Here is a 19,548-nt window from a genome sequence, read left to right on the forward strand (position 1 = left end):
CAGTCCTCCCTTAACAAAAAGGGAGGAAATAATTCATTGTCTTTGGCCTATAGACAGTATTAACTGCTTGACCTACGGCACTGAATTACTAATTTTTAAATCCTCTTTCTAAACCATCTTCGTTCCGTAAGGTTCGTGCATGTTGTTGAGCTCTTGCACACCAGTGCACTCCCACTGATGCTCTCTGACCTAACTGTTGAGTACCTGAAAGCCAAAGGTAGAAGAAGTGCTTTTGGCTGGGTTTATCTGAGCCTGGATCTGTTTGACAAGCTTTTTACTTCCACAGCTAGAAAATATGCTTGGAGGAGATGAGAAGTTCCAGGAAAGAGTGACAGCACACCTGATACCCTGCATAGCTCAGTTTTCAGTGGCAATGGCAGATGATTCTCTTTGGAAACCACTGAACTACCACATCCTGCTGAAAATGAGGCACACTTCTCCTAAGGTTGGGAACTATGAGCATTTGAACTGGTTTTCTTTGTTGCGTTAGAAAATGGGAATAATGCCTCAAAAACCAGAAGTGAATTAGCCAAGTCATTGCTAAAATACTAGCCTAAATTAAAATACTGATATTGTATGATGCTACTCCCAAGTTCTAGAGAGATGTATACTACATGGCCTTCTGCTCTTACTGTAAGCAGTCAACAGTCTGCATGTGCATATCTTCCATACTGTGTGGTTTGGGTTTTTTAAAGATTTGGTAGCTGTTGGAATAAGAGAAACTTAGTAATAAGAGAAAGAAAGGGGCACTTTAGAGAGGGAACTGGAAGGTAGTTTTTTTTGTCAACCTTCAGACCCGTTCATTATATAGAGTTTTGTCAAGACTCTCCTGTTTGACAGGTTGTATGTATTCAGGGGGAGTACCTGGTTTTTCATTGTACTGAGCTAAGTCCTTCTGATACAGTAGAACAGAGTGGCATTGTAACAGGAAGTTAAAGACCATTATAATCAAGTAACTTCCAGCAACATATCTGCTTCTTCCAACCTATTTTTCCTTTGATACTACCTTAACCCAGATGTTGAGGTTTAAATTAGCTTAAAACTAGTTCCCTTATGTAGGGAAAGCTAGTTTACAAACTTATACGGAAAGGCGGCAGAAGCAGGGAGAAAACAGGGAACTATACTGTAATGTTAATTTCCTTAAAAACATTATTGTTTTGTTTTAGGTCCGATTTGCTGCTCTGCTTGCTTTGGTAGAAGTTGCACAGAAACTGAAGGAGAACTACCTGGTCCTGCTACCAGAATCTATTCCGTTCTTAGCTGAGCTCATGGAAGGTAATGTTCTAAAGTGGCAGTAGTGAAGGCAGACAACTGGCCTATGACCAAAAAAGAATAAGGATCACTTATTTCAAAGATTCATTGAGGATGATTGCTATAATTGCTATAAATCTTACAAATTGACATATGGTAGCTTAAACTGTGCAGGATGCAAACTGAAATGGATTGTATGCAACGCACTCCTAAAGTTCAGTTAAATTATGGTCGTTTCTTCAGTGCACATGTGCACATCTCCCCAGTTGCATGTTTTAGATCAGTATTACAGTAGAAATAATTTGTCTAAGTCCTGAGTCAGTACCAAAATACTTTTAATGACTATTTCATACCTGGTGTTTGAAGACAGTTCTAGCCTGGATGAGTGATGGAGCCTTCTTAGGGTAGCTTTGTAATTACTATTCCACTTAATTCCTGCTTTCTTTCTTTTTCTAGATGAATGTGAAGAAGTTGAACAGCAATGTCAAAAGACAATTCAACAACTGGAAGTCATTTTGGGAGAACCACTCCAAAGCTACTTCTAAATTTATCCCCTTTGTTTTCATATTTTGTCTGATCATGTTAGTTTCACACATGCAAGTGTTATGGGCAAACTGTCATACTAATTTTTATCAGAGCTAAGACCTTAACTTTTTAATAAAATATTGTAAGAATCTGGCTTTATCATTTCTGGATAGTTAGGGGACTTTTCCTTAACTGCTCTTAACAGTGCAAAACTGGAGCAAGCTGTAAGAAGTCTGATAACTGAGCACAGAGTGACAACATGCAAGGCTTGCTGAATTCCACTGTGCTTGGAGTATCCAGTTACTGTCCCCACGGAAGGGCCGTCATGATACAACGTAAGCATGGTACTTGCTGGACCCATGCACCACAATCCTGACAATCTGCTTTTCTGTCATTTTTAGGGAAGTAAAAATAAAGTCACTGAAGATACTGAAAAGGAAGTTACAAAAACTAGGATTCTTATAGGAGCTAAAGCTGGTTTTTAGTCTTTAAAGACTGCTACTGATTAGCTTCTTATTCACCTGAAGATCAAGAATTAAATTCTTTGCTATGTTAATGAATTTACCAAAAAACTCACCACCTGTAATGAACCAGCATCTCCTGGTGCAAAACACTGCTAGCAAGAAAGGCACTCAGACTCTGTAAATGATGGTTTTAAAATGCAACTGGTTAGAGCTAACAGTATAAAGAGGATAATCTTACATCCCCTCAGGTGCTGGGAACAGGCCTCTATTCAGGGTGCAGCATGCCACACAGATCCCATCTGCAGAAATGTTACCCCATCATGCTCATTCATGCTTTTACAAGATTTTCTTAAAAGAAAACAACTACTAATCTTGTCTGCTGCTGTCAGAAAAAAAAAAAAAAAAAGGGTGTTCACATGAGAACTTCCTCCTTAACTCTTAGATAAAGGCAAGCATACACCAGTGGTGTAATTGCCACCACCAAGTGGGAGCTACCTACTGGCTCCTCTGTTACGATGGGCCAGCTAAGTTTATCCTGTGGCCAAGGGCTATGTACAGCACAATACTGTCCTGAAGGCCACATCAGCACAGCCGAGGCATAGGCCTACTCAGGTTAACTGGTCTGTGGATCGCTAACTCCTTGATGTAGAACTGGTCCTCCAGTCAGGCTCACTCTGCCACCTTGGAGATACTGGTAAGATAATAAGCAAAACAAGACAAAATACAGACCAAAAAGGTATTATAGCTACTTAGTTACACTTGGAGAAAAGCAGAGTTCACAAATGTTTTTATTTATGCTTTTTATACATTAAATCTGGTAATTTATCTTAAACAGTCTTTTAGGGTACAGCTTATTCTTGAAATTGCTCCACTCTTTTAGAGCTGTTTAAGATAAACGGGAACATCACTCGGGCATGTATTGACAGCCAGGAGCAACTTATTTTTAAAAATGAGTATAAAAATTAAGACTGACAATTGTATGGAAAACATTGAATAGGAACAGCTTGTTTCAGATAGGTAGTATTTTAAGACAAGACAAGACTGAAAAAGGATCCATTCTCTGTTCCACTTATAAGTATCCGAGTCTCATCTTGGCTGAAACCCTGCCTGGACTACCTGGGTTCACAGATTTTTTTTTTAAAAAAAAAAAAAAAAGAAAAATACAAACTTCAGTCCCTGAGCAATCTCAACTCGGTTAGAAGTTGTTTCAGGTCATACAACCTTTCAAAAGTTCACACAATTGAAACCAGCTAAATCATTTTCATTTGTTCCACTTCAGAAAACTAAAAGCTAGAAGTGCTGCTGTATGTTTGATTTAAACCACTTAGAAACAGGAGGTGACATGAGTGTCAAGAGAAGGTAGTGCTGCAGCCGCAGGCTAAGCAGCAGGATCAAATTCCTCCTTGTTTTTTGCTAGAACTAATGGGTCAACTGTTTGCTTAATTCAGCCTCAGTAAAAAGGTTATAGTTGCTAATACAAACTAAGAAGCAGAAGACTGTATTTCATAATTTTAATGAATTAAATCAATTTCCCATGTGGGGTAGATAACCATATCTTCACATCCTCTTTCAGTCTTGTTTCTACTTCACAATACTGAATGTATGCTATCAAGAAATGCTGAGTAGTTAAACATACCGAGTGCAATTGTTAAACACCGTATGATGCAGCATTTTCATATTGCTAAGAAATTTAGCTGAGCAAAGACTTACTTAGCTTGCCAGGATACTGTAAACTAGAGGAGGATTTAATCTCACAGTTAGCAGTTCTGGTACTCACCTAACTCAGAGAGGCAGATGCAGAAGCCTAGATAGATAAAGGCAGGCTCAGCGCAAGTCAGCGCCTGTTTGTACTTGACAAGGAGGCACTGTCATTAGAAGAGGTTTAATTTTAGTAGTGACTGAAAAGAACTACCAGCTCCTCACATCTAACAATTTAACATCTCCAATGACTTCCACTACATTGATCTTTTCAAGTTGTTTAAAACGATGCTTGTACTCCAGAGTGTGAACACCATTAACAGCAACTTTGAACTGGTGGGCATCACAGAAAATGATCAGCTGAAAACGACAAGAGAAACAGTTAAGTTTTAAGCTTGGGTAAGACATGAAATACAACCTGAAGATCTAGCCTAGACTTGGGCAAGCCCTGCTTCTGTTACAAAGAATGTTTCACGCAAAAGAAACATTTTTAAAAGTGGAAATTCAATAAAATTCATAGAATCATAGAATAACTCAAGTTGGAAGGGACCGATAAGGATCACAGAGTCCAACTCAATTCAATTAAAATTCATTCCGAGCACAGGCGGAATTCTTGCAACTATTTAAAAAGAAAACTGTCATTAAATCCAAGTCAAACCTCTGCTCCCTATGGTCTCATTTAATCCTAAATATTCTCAAGACAGTGACATGCAGGAATGGCAGTTTTATTTAAACCTGTATTAGTGATATGACATTTAAGCACCACTGCTAATCCTTCTGGCAGAATTAGCAGTGTGATGCTATGTTTCTGTTAATCTTACCTCAAAGTACATCCCTGGACTGAAAGGGAAGTTGGCAACTTCCTTTTCTTCTTCTCCCCAGCTGTCATGAAGGTATGAGTTTCTCACAAAAACTTTGTTTTTCATTCGGGGATTCAGATGTAATGCAATGTCCTTTGAGTCACTTGATTTCAGATTTATCACAAAGCTGGAAGATATTTTTTAAAAGTTCATTATACCAAGGGTTTATAAACGTGATGCAGTAGTCCATGCTATTTACCATGCCCTTAGCCAATACTCAGAACTGTTCTGGAGCCAGGGCCATGACTCACCTGAAGGACCAAGCAGGCAGTTAACATCCATTTGTCTCCTTCGCACAGAAACCTTTGCTGGAGGCAGCAAATGTAGGACATGACCCTGCTAGATCTGCTTCATCACTCACACCTTTCTGTTCATGTCTCAGCAAGGAGGTATTGAGCCAAGTGGGCCAAGTGGTGCTCCCCTACAGCACTAGGAAGCAGTGTTCTCACAGAAACAGGCAGTGCTACTTGCTCCACCATCTCTTTCTCTTAACTCGGGCAGTGGAGAGTGCGAGGCTTTGTTTTACCTATTCTTTCTGCCAACAAACTGGCTAGACTCTAAGGAAAAGTTTGAGGATTCTCTTCCTACATTTAAGATTGGTGGGACACCACACATACAAAGTGTTGCTTTGTAGGCAGTGCAGCTTGGCCCAGGCTGAACAAATACTCTGCCATCTCCAGACATGTCCACAGCACAGGGTTCCTAAAGGGGAGCTCTGAAGAAGAGTGATCAGAGGGAAGACTCATCCAAATTCAGATGAATGCTTCAACCTGTGGCAAACACCTCAGTGCATTTGAGGAAATATTCCTCCCCCCAAAGCAGCTCCAGCTGTCAGATTATTTCCCTCTTTCGAGAAGCCTAGAATTGCTTAGTCCAGCTACGAAATACAGCAACAGCCACACTTCCAAACTGTGTGAAGTCTTCTTTTTCACCAAGAAAAAGGAACACCTACAACTGTGTGAACCGAGTGAAAGACATTAAGTGAGTTACAAACTCTATAAAAATCTATACACGTTTAAAAGCACAAACAGCAGGCAACCTGCAATGCTTTAACTAATACCCAAAAGCCTCTTCACTCATAAGCAGTGCATCCAGCACTTGAAATGTGCTATATAAGCTTTTCAAGCCAAAAGAAGGAAAACAAATGCTACCATCTAAGTATTAATTATCCTACCCAATTTAAAGTGCATTCAAACTTTATTTATGAGATGTCAAAACCTTGGGTTCCGGTACTAATGTGAACTCCAAGTGCTGTTCAGCTGCAGGGAAGGCATGTGCTCTGAGGAAGCAGGAGTGTAATGCATTCACACAGCGTAAAAAGCATGCTTCTCATCATTTGCACTAATTGCTTCATTTTTAGGCATGTTTCTGCAGAACCAAAACCACCCTTCAAGCAAAGAGCATGCTGAAGCACAGACATTTCCTCAGCTCCATTTTGACTGTGCTGCACTCCCCTTTTCCGCACACCCCCTTCAAATCATGTTGGGAAAGTAAACGCCTGCTTTGCAACTCGTTGTTCCTAATTTGCTATCAAAATTATAGCTCATAGTCCCCTACCAGCTTTCATCACTCGGTTGTTATGTTAGGCACCTTCATGCTTATACAGTCTGCAAGAAGGCTGTCTCAGAAGTATTCAGATTAACGTTGTAACAGGCAGGATTTGAGCACACCCCCAACTCATCTAACTCACTCATTTTCCATCTACTACTGCCAGTTCCCTTACTCTTGGACCTCTTCAGAATAAAAGCTGTCTTTGTACAATATGTATGGTCACATGCCTTGCACAATGGAAACCCTGAACAGACACACAGCATTCTGAATGATGCAGATTTAGTAGGTAAGACACTCAGGTTTCATCTTCACTTTTCACAATGAAGATGCTCTTTTAAGACCTCTCCAAAGCGGTATCCTGCAGGTTTCTGAGAAAACTGCACTGTAGTTTCAGATTATTCCAGATGCAAAGTTGCAAGTAAGAATATACTGAGTCAATATAAAAGCCTATTCATTCTCAAGAGTAGCTCAGTTACACAGCAGAAAAAAATTAGTAACACTTACCTCTTTGGGTTTTTATTCACTTCTCCTTTAATGGCAACTGTGCATCCTGGACGAAGCGCAGTATCAAGTTTCCCAACGTAAGGAACTCCCTGGAAGTAGACCACCAATAAAAATTTTGACTGTGACTTACTTTTTTCAATATACAAGCTGAGCATTACTACGGCAGGAAGAAATTTGTCCTACAATTGCTAATCCGCACTTGTAGCTAAAGTTATTCCTACTGACATGTTCTGGGATACTAATACTATAGGAGAAAAGCTATAAAGGGAAAAAAAAAGGCGAGCACAAAAAAAAAAAAAAAAAAGTAAGCACAAAACTCCCAGCACTATCATATAATTATTCAGATACAGACATCCCAACATCTCCTCTGAAAGCTTCAGTTATGGTTTAAAGAATTAAGACTCATGCTAGGTGTGTAGTCTTACAGTTGCATAAGTACCAGAAGAAGAGTCACCGAGTATTCTGTCCTCCTGACACACCATTCATAATGATATATAGTGCAAGTATTTTGCCTTTTTTTCGTTGTTAGAAGTTATTTTGATCGGGGAAAAGGAGTGAACAGAGAAGTGCTTCGCCTTTATTTTTTTGTTGAAGTTCACCACTTGCAAATGACAATATTGCATGTCACTTGGTTTTGAAAAGAAGACTGATGAAGTCCACATATTCTATTTGTATATACTCCTGGCTTCCAACCCCTTTTCAGTTTGAGCGTGGTCCTTATTCCAGCCTGGATACTGTCCACCTCTAGAGCTTTTTGCAAAAAGATGAGCAGTCACTCTGTCTATGCTTCATGCTAACTGGGTGCGAATTCCAACCCTAAGGTGCGATGCTTGCACCCAGCCACCTGAAGTGTACAGAGGGTAAGCATGGATCTGTCAGCAAGAGGAAGATGTAACCAGATAGGTTCTGAGGTACACACATGAACATAAGGCCATTTGTCACAATATCACTGCAGAATACTTTTGTTTTGTAGGTATTCTCTAAGGCAGAGAAAACTAAGTATGCTTATTTGAAAAAAGTTTTTAATGGGAATTGGTCCTTTAAAACTTCAGGTACCTCAATTTTATTTCTCTGTTTATGGCTGTGGGTGCTGTGTTTATCTTTCGGGTTTTCTAAATGATTTAACAAATAGCCTCACTTTTACTAGCAGCAAAGAGGATTACTCTCTACAAAACCTCGCTGATGATCATCTCCCAGTAGATTCTCGATTCCCTTGTTCTGTGCATGTTTTTTCATGAATAACTGAGATGTTTTTATTTTGATTTTTTTTACTCTTCACATTTGCCACAAGTCTACACGAGACACTTACAAATTGCGAACCATCTGGCATTTCCCCCTACAAGAGAAAACAAACAGCATTAACCAGCTTATCGGACAACAGGGAGATTCATTCAAGCTTTTACAAACATACGTACATTTTCTGTGTTTATCTTTGTTACTCCTAGAGATGATAGCTGAGACCCTTGTAAAGACTGCAGAAAGAGAGACATTTAGGTGTCATTGCTAACATCATAGAACATAAAGTTGGTTTAGAACCATGTAAGAATCTGCGCTGCTTTGAAGGGTGAACAGTTAACATGGAAATCTAGGGCTATGGTAAAGAAAAAGATAGCCACGCAGAGGGCCTTGTGATTCTAAGCAGTCCCCTGCATCCCTGTCACTTCTCAGGGGAAGGACAGATGAGCAACATGGCCATGCAGAGATACAGTTCCAGCCTAGCCCTGGCAGATTGTGTCTCCAGCTTGTTTATTTCAATACCAGCCTCCATCTTCCTCCTCAGAAAAGCATATTAGAAGCAAAACCAAAAAGAAAACAATCGCCCTTCTCCATGCCTTTCTTCCCCAAAAGATAAAGCACCAGCAGCCACAGACTAAAGCAACTCTGTTCTGGTTTGTGTTTGGGACAGAAAACAACCTAAGGCACCTGCCTGCCCCCAAGCTCTTCTTGGAGTCAGTCCTCCAAGCCAGGACTCAGACAGCTCGGAAGTAACACTATTCTGGCAACATGCCCAAGGCCAAGTGATGGGGCCCATAAAAGTCTGTCAATAGGCTTTGCAAATGATCAGTGACTAGACGTGTTCTTAAAAGCTTAGACCCCATTTCTTTCAGGCCCAAACCTCCACCTTCTATCAACACAGTAATTACTCTGCTGACCTGAGTTAGACCTGACCTTTGGCAGCAAGAGACCCAAGCTCTGCCCAGTGTAGTGAGGATGGGGCAGAAGAGACCCAGAATCTTACATCAGAGTAGGTAGGCTGCTTTAGCGAGTGGCAGGAAGAAAGGAAAAGGCATTCAACTTCTGTATCTCCCTGGAATTTATCACCTTCTGTTTCTGCTCTAAAAGTCCTACCCTTTCAGAGCAGAAGGATCTCTCTGTCTGTACAGGGCAAAACATTGTTCAACTCCTCCCTGTTGGTTTACTTTCTCTAGCAGAGCTGGCAGCTGAGAGGGAGCACAGCACTGCCTTTGCTTTAAATTCACTGCAGTTTGCCCCAAGTGCAAGTCAAGCCACAAAGTCTTCAAGAAAGGACACCTCTTCTCACCCCCCAGAAATAAACGTACCTCTACTTATCACTTCATTCAACAATTCAGTCATTTTAGCAGGAAAAACAGGGTTATGCAGTTGTAGCTGTGGCTGAACTTGCCATTTGGAAGCCAAGCAACAAGTTACAGCTGTGGTTGAACTGGTCACTTAGAAGCATGGAATACTGAGAGTTCAGTTTGGAGCTCCTACAATATTTGAAAAAGTCTAATCCATTCCTAGATCCAGTACCCAATCAATTCTTATACCATTTATCCTGTTAATTTTGTAAGCTGTAAACTTTGTCACCCTTTTGCCCGTAACCTGAAGAATAAAACACAGAGATCCTCACATGAGACTCGCATATTGAAATGTGGGAAAAAAAATCTTGTTACTGACATTAGGCTGTGTAGCTGCTCTTCTTTACTTCCTTTTCACCATAAATCCTACTCTGTATTTTATTATGACAGAGAAAAGGAATTGAACAAGTCAGCTGTCTATATAACTTACAACAGAAACAAAATCTATTGTTTTGATCTGCACTTTGCCATATATTCCAAGAGTATCTATTCTTCCAAGGCTAATTCTGTGGTTGTAGAGCAGCAAGTGCTTCTTGTTTACAGTCACCTAAAGAGACAGGGAACAAAATAGGAAAATTGTATTAAACATACACTACACCAGCTGTGTATCAAATTGTATGCCTGTATCTCTGGTTCACACTGCTTTGGTACGGATGCAGGGAGTGTCCTAGCAATTTCAGAGCAACTAAGTTCAGCTCATCCATGATCCAGTCTCTTTCCATCACTACGAGGGAGATTTATTTGCCTACAATAAAATTCACATTCCACATCTTTTATTTCTATCACCTGATCACTTACCAGTGTGGTATTACCAATCTAATAGAATCTATTATTGCAGTCTAACAGAGCAAGACAAATACACCTCACATGTTTCCTCCAAGAGGACTGTCCGACACTAGTCACACAACAGGCTGACCCTAAGGTCAGCCCATTGTACTAAGAAGGGAAGGGTGGAGTAGCCATTAGCCATGGCAGGAAGTTACTTGCCTACTCATCCAACTTAGAGGATGGCAATACAAAATTAAAGGTCTGATTTACTTAGCACTTCTTTAAAGAAAACTTCTAAACTTTTCTGTAGTTAGACTATACTTAGGTAACACAGAAACCAAGGCTTCCAACTATTTATTGTAAGTATACAAAATATCTCTCTTTTATTGGCCTGACAACTGGCTACAGATAAAGAATCAAATCAACTTAGACTCACCTGGAATTTATCCTTTAAAATCATGATGACAATCTCAAATGACTTCCCTTTTTGAAAGGGCATCTCGTAAGTGATCTCCTCCCAGCCCCATTTTTCCCTCTCCAGTGTGTTGCAAACAATGCAGCCAGACCTTTTGAAGCGGGGGTTGAAATGAAACGCCACATCAGCTCGAGGCTTTGTGCTGCTGCCACACTGTAAATCCACCTGGAACCTAATCATAAAAATAAGACAAACCACATTCAGCTCAGTCTGTTAAGAAATCACCTAAAAGTTTGTTACACTTGTGTTTTACTGTGGAGCCTCAGAACAGGCAGACACAATGAGTGTTGTTGGATAAGGCAAAAAACACATATTTGTCCAACTCCTACACATTTGTGGAAGGTTCTTCCATGACTTACTGCAATGAATTAAAATAAATTTAAGTATTTATTGAATGGTCATCATTCATATCATATAAGCTCCTTACCTACTGTGGTCACCACCTTCCTTCCCAGCATCTTTAGTAGAACAACCAAATGAATCTTGGACAGTCAGAGAACAGAACCCCCATACTGGGCATATGCACTAGTTCATACCTCCTTATCCCTGTCTAAGTTAATTCCTTCATGCAACACATTCAGTTATCAATTTTGTTAGTCTCAGATAACCTCTTTAGACAAGCAGACATATGCTATGACAGGGGAAAAAAATCGCCAAAGCGGGCAAAGCAAAAAGCAAGAAGAAAAGATCCGCAGAAAGCAAAAAAATCTGTTCATCGTCCGCTGCTCATCACAAAGCTTTCATTAACCACTTAAGCCTGTCTTCACTCTGACACTATCACAAGGATTTAGATCAAGCCTTTGCGTGCCATCTTAAGCAGGACCCCTGGAAACATTTTATCCATTACATTCTTGTTCACATGGTAACACTGCAAAAAGTGACACAGTAGCCACTACCTGTCTGCATCATCAGGAACAGTCCCATGTATCATAATCAGCTCTCCAGGTACAAGGCCACCAAGTATTGTGCCAACATATGGAATAATCTAGAAGGGGGGGGGGGGGGGGGGGGCGGGGAGAAGAAGAAAAAAAAGATTCAAATAACGTTTTGTGATTGAGGCAAAAAAGCCCACAATAGTTCTAAAAATAACATTCTAATACTTAATTATGTGGTGCTCTAGCACATTAAAAGAAACACAGCTAACATTCCATTTAAACAAAAGAGTAGAAAAGCACTAAATAGCCACCACAATGAAAAGAAAAAACCCAGCAGATTTTCACCTATGAAAACCAAGCTTCTCAGACAAAATTAATACTGAAATTTCCAGCCTCCGTTCCTATCTCTCAAGAAGTGGTAATATTTTATTGTCTCACTTTTAATAGAGTATAAAGAAGATTCACTTCAAATTAGGTCATTGCCAAGGGCTGACTATTATCAGCCCTTTGCTGGTAGCAGGAGGCACCTTCCACAACCCTTCTAACCCCAGATCACAGCAGCTGCCTTTTTGCTTGTTCTTGCTCCATTTTGGAAAACAGTGATGGGAAGAGATTATGTCACAGAGTGTCTTGTTAGTAAAAACTACACAACAAAAGCCACAAAATACTTTATCCTAATGAGCTAAGAACTGCAAGGTGCACTGAAATAGCCCTGTTCAGTCTTCTTGGTCTTCGTGGTATCTATGGTATGCAGTCTGGCTCAAAGCCTGCCTATTTTTTCTTCCGTATCAATAGCTGGAGAAGATAACACATGCACGGTATGCTAAACTGAAATGGCAACATGGTAGGAGTTGTTAAACTATATGAGGGGACATGTCAGTTAAAACAAAAGCCCCAAACACCCCAGCACAGCTCTCTGGCAAAGGCTGAGATATGCTGACAGAAGCTGACCATCAGCTGGTACACCCAGCATTTCAGGGAGAGAAGGGGAGCACCTTAACAGAAAACTGTGGAAGTTCACAGGAGACTGATCTGAAAGCAAAGCTATAAGTCTGCATCTGATCACACGTGCTTTAGATTGAAAAAGAAAGTAAATGGTAGCAAATGCAACATTTGCTCTGGTTAACAGAAAAAAATTTCTGCCAAGGTTGTTTTGTTGTTGGTTTTTTTCCCCAAAAAAATCCCTTATCTATGGAACTGCATATAAGATTTTAGGACACCTTTGAAATGAAACATCAATTGCAAACAAGAGTTCCAGTAATTTAACAACAAAAAATGAACAGACTGGAAATACAATTCCTGAATGGAATAATGGACCATAAAAGGACAAGCTGAGATTTTTATTTTTTAAATATATATGTATCATCATGCAAAACAGGAAGATGTAAAAAGGGGATGTGTTTGCTGACACCTTGTGAATTTGTGAGGAGGGAAGGGGGAATGACAGCCAAAATTGTCTAAATCCGCAGTGTTGATCATTTCTGCCAGTAGATACACATCCTTTTCTGCCCTCTTTCCACTTCCCTTCTCAGCTACCCACACATCGCACAAAGCCGGATTTGCAGTCGTCTTCTACATCAGGCAAAACAGACTTAAAGAACTTGCTTCTCAAGCATAAGCTCACAAATGGTTGAGTTGTTTTAAGTGTCATATATTTTTATTGGCTTAAGCAGTTGCAGTAGAGGAGGACCAAAATGTGAAATTAAGTGTTAAAAGTGAAAGAATAAATAGGCTAAAATGCCTTTGCTTACTGGTAGTAGCTTGGTTCCTTAATATACAAGCTGTACACAAGAGGCTTATTTTTATTCAAAGAATAAGAACAGTAATAATAAATAAGAAAAAAATGTATCTTGATTATTTTAGTTTTAACACACTGTTCCTAAGGGGTAGTAGCTCTGAGTAATGCAGTAGAGTAATACATCACCGGTTTGGTCTCCAAAGATAAACCAGAGAAACATACAGACACAGACCAGGGACGCTGGGACTTAACCACTCTAGTGGATCAACGTTATTTACACCTGGAAGAGAAGCTGTGGCAAAAACACTTCTTTACATTCAAAAGGATGCATTTATTTAAGAGAAAAGAATGTTGGCCTTCTGAGATCAACTCTTCAAAGGCTCAGATGTGGAATCTGCAAGGCCATAATAGAGCATTTCCTGGGTGCAATACTACAGACTTAATGAGGTTTTGTCATCACAGAATGTGCCTATAATTTCCTCACTTCTCAAGACATTCTTCTACTAATTTTTCCTCATTTATTAAGACTCATGCTTGTGACATCACATGATCTACAAGCATCCCGACTCTCTTCCAGACCTCCAAAAATTACCTCTGAAGCTAATTGGTCAATGTCAACTGAATTTGAGAGGTCTCCAAGATCCAAGTTCTTTCTAATATCTCCTAGTTTTCATAAAACAAGAGGACAGATTACAGTCTTGTAGAGGAAAGGACTGTGATAACACAGCTTTCATCCAGCTTGCTGGGTAGCGGACAGCTGCCCCATCAGGTGGGGCATGACAATATTTCTTGCGAGATGAGTGGAGTAAAGGGCATGAAGAGAGAAGCAGGATTTTCTGGATGATTCAGAACAGTAATGAAGAAATACATCTGTCGTGGTTTAACCCCAGCCAGCAACTAAGCACCACACAGCCACTCCCTCACTCCCCCGCCTGCCCTGCAGTGGGATGGGGGAGAGAATCAGGGGGAAAAAAAAAAAAAAAGTAAAACTTGTGGGTTGAGATAAGAACAGTTTAATAGGACAGAAAGGAAGAAAATAATAATTATAACAATAATAAAATGACAATAATAAAAATTACAGAATTGGAATATCCAAAACAAGTGATGCACAATGCAATTGCTCACCACTCACCGACCGATGCCTAGTTAGTTCCCAAGCAGCGATCCACCCCCCTACCCAACCAACACCCCCAGTTTATATACTGGGCATGACATTACATGGTGTGGAATACCCCTTTGGCCAGTTTGGGTCAGCTGTCCCGGCTGTGTCCCCTCCCAACTTCTTGTGCCCCTCCAGCCTTCTTGCTGGCTGGGCATGAGAAGCTGAAAACTCCTTGACTTAGTCTAAACACTACTTAGCAACAACTGAAAACATCAGTGCATTATCAACATTCTTCTCATACTAAATCCAAGATATAACACTATACCAGCTACTACAAAGAAAAGTAACTCTATCCCAGCCAAAACCAGGACAACATCTCAGACTCAAACCTGTAATAAAGCTCTTAAGTTTTATTGCTCATGGAACAATTCACTGAAACAGTGAAATCTTCATAGCCTGCCCTCCTCAATCCAGGTGATAGAATCACAGAAGGGCTGAGGTTGGAAGACACCTCTGGTGTCTCTAGCCCAATGCCTTGATCAAAGCAATGTCAGACAGAGCAGGTTGCTCATGGCCTTGTCTGGAGGCTGTCCTGAGGTCATCGGCACAATCTTTCCCAACTTTGCCTCCATATTCCAACCCCAAATACTCACTCCTATTCCCACCTTAGGCTCTTGATGCCTAAGCCCTAGTTTACCCCTTTATATTCTCCAGCCTGGTTTTGTCACCCATCATACTCATCAGTCCCCTTGCAGCCACCCAGTTTTGCTGAACTCTTACTCTCTCCGTTCCACAGATTATTTGTCCTAAACACCTCCTAATCCTCCTCTTCACACCTCCTCTCCCACCAAAATACCCACCTAACAACTTTCATCCTCCCTTTCCTTTTACAGTTCAGTCCTTCCGCCTTCTAGTTAATCTCCACACAGCTTTCCTTCCTCTCCCAGCTGGGTTCTTTCTGGTGAAGAAAGCTGAAGCTATTCCCCCATCATCCCTAACTCTATCCACTTTGCAAGCAGTGACCATATAGTGCGATTGAACAATCAGATTCACGGAGGGCACAGATGTGTATCAGTGCAGAGTCACAACAGATAAGGAAGTCCTGTGCAGATCTGCGCTACTGTACAATCCACATAGATACTCTACAGACTTTAATATTTTTAAAGAGTTCTAGCACAGAATGTTAAAAATACTATTTTCTGCAAACTCAAAGGAACCAAAGGAACCACCTTTTTAAAGATACAACAAAAAAACACAGCTCCAGCCCACCCCTTTAGCCGCATGCCAGTGCCAGGCCGCTGCCCCAGATCGTGAGAATACTAGAGTTTTTCCGTGAAAGTCTCCAGACTCTAAGCTAGGCAAACAACATTCTGCCAAACCCGCTCTCTGCAATTGCTGAATCACGTTAGCTCAAGTCTTTCCTACAAAACAGGATTTATTGTAGAGTAAGATATCAACTGTTGAAAAAGATTCCAAGTTCAATTGCTCAGACTGCAGGTACAAGCACAACAGAAAAAAAACATTTCACAAGGGCTGCCAGGCACCGCTCATGTTTACAGAGAATCAGGAGTGAAAACACTGCTTATCATATTTTCACCTTTGATTCAGCACATTCTGCAAAAGTGCCAGACATCCATATAAGCTGTGTGAAAAAGGAGGATCCTCCAAGGCCGACAGAACTTCGTCCTGTTGTGGGAGTGTCCATTTGCTTACAGCACAATTTCTGAACACCACCAGCTCCTAGTGTCACCTGTGACATTCTCCCTCAAATGCCTGAGCGATAGATACAACAAGTTCTCAGTAACATCCCTCACCGTGCAAAACAGTACGAGTCCTAACTATCAACATAAAACAGCAGAGTCCCATTTCCCAAGGAAGAAGTTGTTGACGTGATAGGGGAGTTACCGGGTTACTGATTGTCTTCCGTGGTCCATCCAAGGACATCATCTTCCCTTCTTCAGTTTAAGTTTGTCAGTTCTGCGTGACCACTGCTGGAGCGTATTTAAAGGACTCACTGGTTAGGCAGCACCAAAGGAGGGATCCCTTCCAAAAAACAAAACTTTAACGAGAAAGAAACGAAAGTGAAACTCCATGAAGTGAAACCATCCAAGGTATAACTTTAAACAGCACAAGACAGTATGCAAACATCTTTCCTTTCCAAGAAATTTGCTGGAGTTTTGAAATAGGAAAATTAAAGGCTTGCTTAAAGAAATAAAGTGCCACTCTAACAAGGGACAGTGACTAGGGTACACAATGTCATCAGCAGCTTCCTGCTATTACATATACTGAGACAGAAACCCACATAAAAATCGTCACTGTACAGGGGAACACTGACGGGAAATCAAGACCAAAGCAAAAAATAATTCTGCCTTTAGCATCAGAAAGTCCAAGAGCAGACCCAAAAAAATGAAACCCAGACCTACAACCCAGCGTCCAGCAGCCTGCCAGTTGAACCTAGATCCTGCTGAGAGAGAATCCTGGAACAGAGCCGACTGTCAGTCTTGGCAGACCAGGTGGCACTATGGCAAAGTGACAGGTTGGGGGTTTTTTTGTTTGGTTATTAGTTTTTTATTGAAAATGTCGCAATACAAGGGAAAGCTGCAATTCAGGCTCTGTTTGACAAAACGGAGGATGGCCATGCAACTGCAAGGTTCTCCTGTAACCTTGACAGAAGAACCACTGCCAGTACGCGTTACGCCAAATCTTAAGTCTGCAACACCGTTAAGGTTTCCTGACTATATCTGTAGAACTGAAACAGGTACGTATGCTTTCCTGTTATCTCACACGTTGCAAAACAGCGGAAAAACCTCCTCAATAAAAACCCACGAAAACAGAAAGGCCAACAACCAGCTACTGCACTGTCCCACTGTGGCAGGCAGAAAACATCCTTCACGAAGGTAACTGAGGTTAGACTTTATAACCAAAGCTGGATTTTACACCAAGGCAAACAAGACTCCCGCAAAGACAATAAGCAAGGTCCCTCCCGGACATCCGCAAGCAATTAAAAGTACAAAACACCAGTGGCGTCCCCCCGCCCACAAACCCAACACTCGAAGGACGCAGGACTAGTCTCACCAAGCCGTAAAACACGAAACCGCGACCGCTTCAGCCGTAACGTTCTCCGAGGACGCCCCGGCTCCACAGAGACCCGCCTGCAGCCGGGCCCGCCCCGCAGCAGCCGCTCCTCCCGACAGGCAGACACACACGGGAGGGGGGTGCGGGGAGGAAGGTCACCGATACCGTTTGCCGTTACCCCGCTCCCCTTTACTGGCACAACGCACCTCCGTGACTAGCGGCCCCCCGCGCTGAGGCCTGCCGCCGCCGCCGCCGCCGCCGCCGCTGCCATCCTCCCCCGCTCCGCCCCGGCCCCTCCCAGCCGCTTCCGGCCGCCTCCAACGTCACCGCGCACGGCGCGCCCCGCGCGCCCGCCCCGGCCCCGGGGGTTCGGCCGGTCCCGCCGCGGCCGGGGCCTGTGAGGGAGCCGCGGGGCCCTGAGCCGCCGCTCCGGCACGTCCCCCGCGGGCTGCCATGTACCGGCGGTGCGGTAACGACTTGGCCGCCATGTTCATTCAGTCTTAGCCTTAACGCTACCGCAGGCTTCCCCTGCGAACCCTTCGCTTCGTCGGTGCTCGGCGTTTCCTCTGTAGGTCCCCCGCTACGGCCTAACGCCATCTCCTCCCAGCGAGACCCGTCCCCGGGGACCAGACCCACACGCGGTTTTCAGAGCCGACTGGGTCATCTGTCGCGTTTCTGAAACCTGGAAATCTTACAGCCGCTGACCCCGGCTGTGCTTCTACCCTCCCGTTCCCTCACAGGCTGCACCGAGCGTGGGTTTGGCTGTCTGGGGCTAGTAAGCAGAGAGGGCAATGAAGTCCGTGCGATGTGTAGCAATAAGCTGCTCAGAGAGGAACTACTTAAAGTTCCCCTGTTGATACGCCGGATGGGGAAAAGATGAGGACAAAAATAAAGGTTTCAATAGAAAAGGCCCACAGAATTGTGTCACTGTATCCCATTCAATTACAGGCATTACAGTACTTCTTCGCCTTGCAGGAAGCAGTGCACGTGGCTATAGCAAAGTTAGAATGGCACTCAGCCACTCGTCACAAAGACCGTTTTAATATCTTGGCTAAATAATACCCAGTCTCCTATTCTACAATGAACCAGCACAAAACCCCCATACCAAATCATATCTACTTGCTAGAGTTCTGCTAATAGTTGTAGGATTGCTGCTTTAAATGGTACATCAGCTTAGCTTTATCGGATTTGAAGGATTCATTCACAGAAAGGTATGATAACATTTCTTTTGAGGAGAACTGCAGAAGAGCTATTCAGATTAAAGAGCAGCAAAGCGGATTGCTTGGGGAAAGATACCTGTATTGGGTTTGTGTGGCAAGGTTTTGGTAGCAGGGGGGTTTACAGGAGTGGCTTCTGTGAGAAGCTGCTAGAAGCTTCCCCTATGTCCGACAGAGCCCGTACCAGCCAGCTCTAAGACAGACCCGCCGCCAGCCAAGGCCGAGCCCATCAGCGATAGTGGTAGCGCCTCTGGGATAACATATTTAAGAAGGAAAAAAAAGTTGCAGGGGGCACAGAAACGGCAGCCGGAGAGCGGAGTGAGAACATGTAAGAGAAACAACCCTGCAGACCCCCAGGTCAGTGAAGAAGCAGGGGGAGGAGATGCTCCAGGCACCGGAGCAGAGATTCCTCTGCAGCCCATGGGGAAGACCCTGGTGAGGCAGGCTGTCTCCCTGCAGCCCATTGAGGTCCATGGTGGAGCAGATATCCATCCATCTGCAGCCCAGGGAGGACCCCACGCCGGAGCAGGTAGGTGCCCGAAGGAGGCCATGACCCCGTGGGAACCCCGCGCTGGAGCAGGCTCCTGGCAGGACCTGCGGCCCTGTCGAGAGAGGAGCCCACGCTGGAGCAGGTTTTCTGGCAGGACTTGTGACCCCACGGGGGACCCACGCTGGAGCAGTCTGTGAAGAACTGCAATCCATGGGAAGGACCCATGCTGGAGAAGTTTGTGAAGAACTGTCTCCTGTGGGAGGGACCCCACACCGGAGCAGGGAAAGAGTGTGAGGAGTCCTGCCCCTGAAGAGGATGAAGCAGCAGAAACGACGTGTGATGAACTGACCGTAAC

The 19,548-nt window shown here is 42.8% G+C and overlaps 2 protein-coding genes across 9 annotated transcripts in view; one reads left to right on the forward strand and one right to left on the reverse strand.

The window, feature by feature from the left end:
• HEATR1 (HEAT repeat containing 1) overlaps nucleotides 1-1,931 on the forward strand; it is a 39,221-nt gene extending 37,290 nt beyond the window's left edge. For both annotated transcript variants that reach the window (XM_049830697.1, XM_049830698.1), the window contains exons 43-45: nucleotides 287-445; nucleotides 1,167-1,275; nucleotides 1,708-1,931. In XM_049830697.1, coding sequence (XP_049686654.1) covers nucleotides 287-445; nucleotides 1,167-1,275; nucleotides 1,708-1,796 — 357 coding nt within the window. In that variant the 3' untranslated portion in view covers nucleotides 1,797-1,931. The remainder of the gene's footprint in view (nucleotides 1-286; nucleotides 446-1,166; nucleotides 1,276-1,707) is intronic.
• Nucleotides 1,932-2,033: 102 nt separating this feature from the next.
• Nucleotides 2,034-17,768, reverse strand: LGALS8 (galectin 8). 7 transcript variants are annotated; one of them, XR_007509824.1, is made up of 11 exons: nucleotides 17,487-17,658; nucleotides 16,317-16,470; nucleotides 11,593-11,681; nucleotides 10,658-10,868; nucleotides 9,884-10,000; nucleotides 8,269-8,325; nucleotides 8,163-8,189; nucleotides 6,854-6,942; nucleotides 4,760-4,925; nucleotides 4,018-4,298; nucleotides 2,034-2,931 (listed from the first exon to the last, which is right to left on the reverse strand). XR_007509824.1 is itself a non-coding variant. In XM_049830701.1 (10 exons), the coding sequence occupies exons 2-10, from the start codon at nucleotides 16,356-16,358 to the stop codon at nucleotides 4,149-4,151; spliced, it is 948 nt and encodes a 315-aa protein (XP_049686658.1). In that variant the 5' UTR covers nucleotides 16,359-16,470; nucleotides 17,693-17,768; the 3' UTR covers nucleotides 2,994-4,148. The 7 variants fall into 7 exon arrangements, 6 of the variants coding, with proteins under 6 accessions (XP_049686658.1, XP_049686660.1, XP_049686659.1 ...); XM_049830701.1 differs by lacking the exons at nucleotides 2,034-2,931; nucleotides 17,487-17,658 and adding an exon at nucleotides 17,693-17,768 and having other exon boundaries at nucleotides 2,994-4,298; XM_049830703.1 differs by lacking the exons at nucleotides 2,034-2,931; nucleotides 17,487-17,658 and adding an exon at nucleotides 17,693-17,722 and having other exon boundaries at nucleotides 2,994-4,298; nucleotides 16,317-16,454.
• Between the last annotated feature and the right edge of the window lie 1,780 nt (nucleotides 17,769-19,548).

This window comes from Accipiter gentilis, chromosome 28 (assembly GCF_929443795.1).
Source record: "Accipiter gentilis chromosome 28, bAccGen1.1, whole genome shotgun sequence".
Classification (NCBI taxonomy): domain Eukaryota; kingdom Metazoa; phylum Chordata; class Aves; order Accipitriformes; family Accipitridae; genus Astur; species Astur gentilis.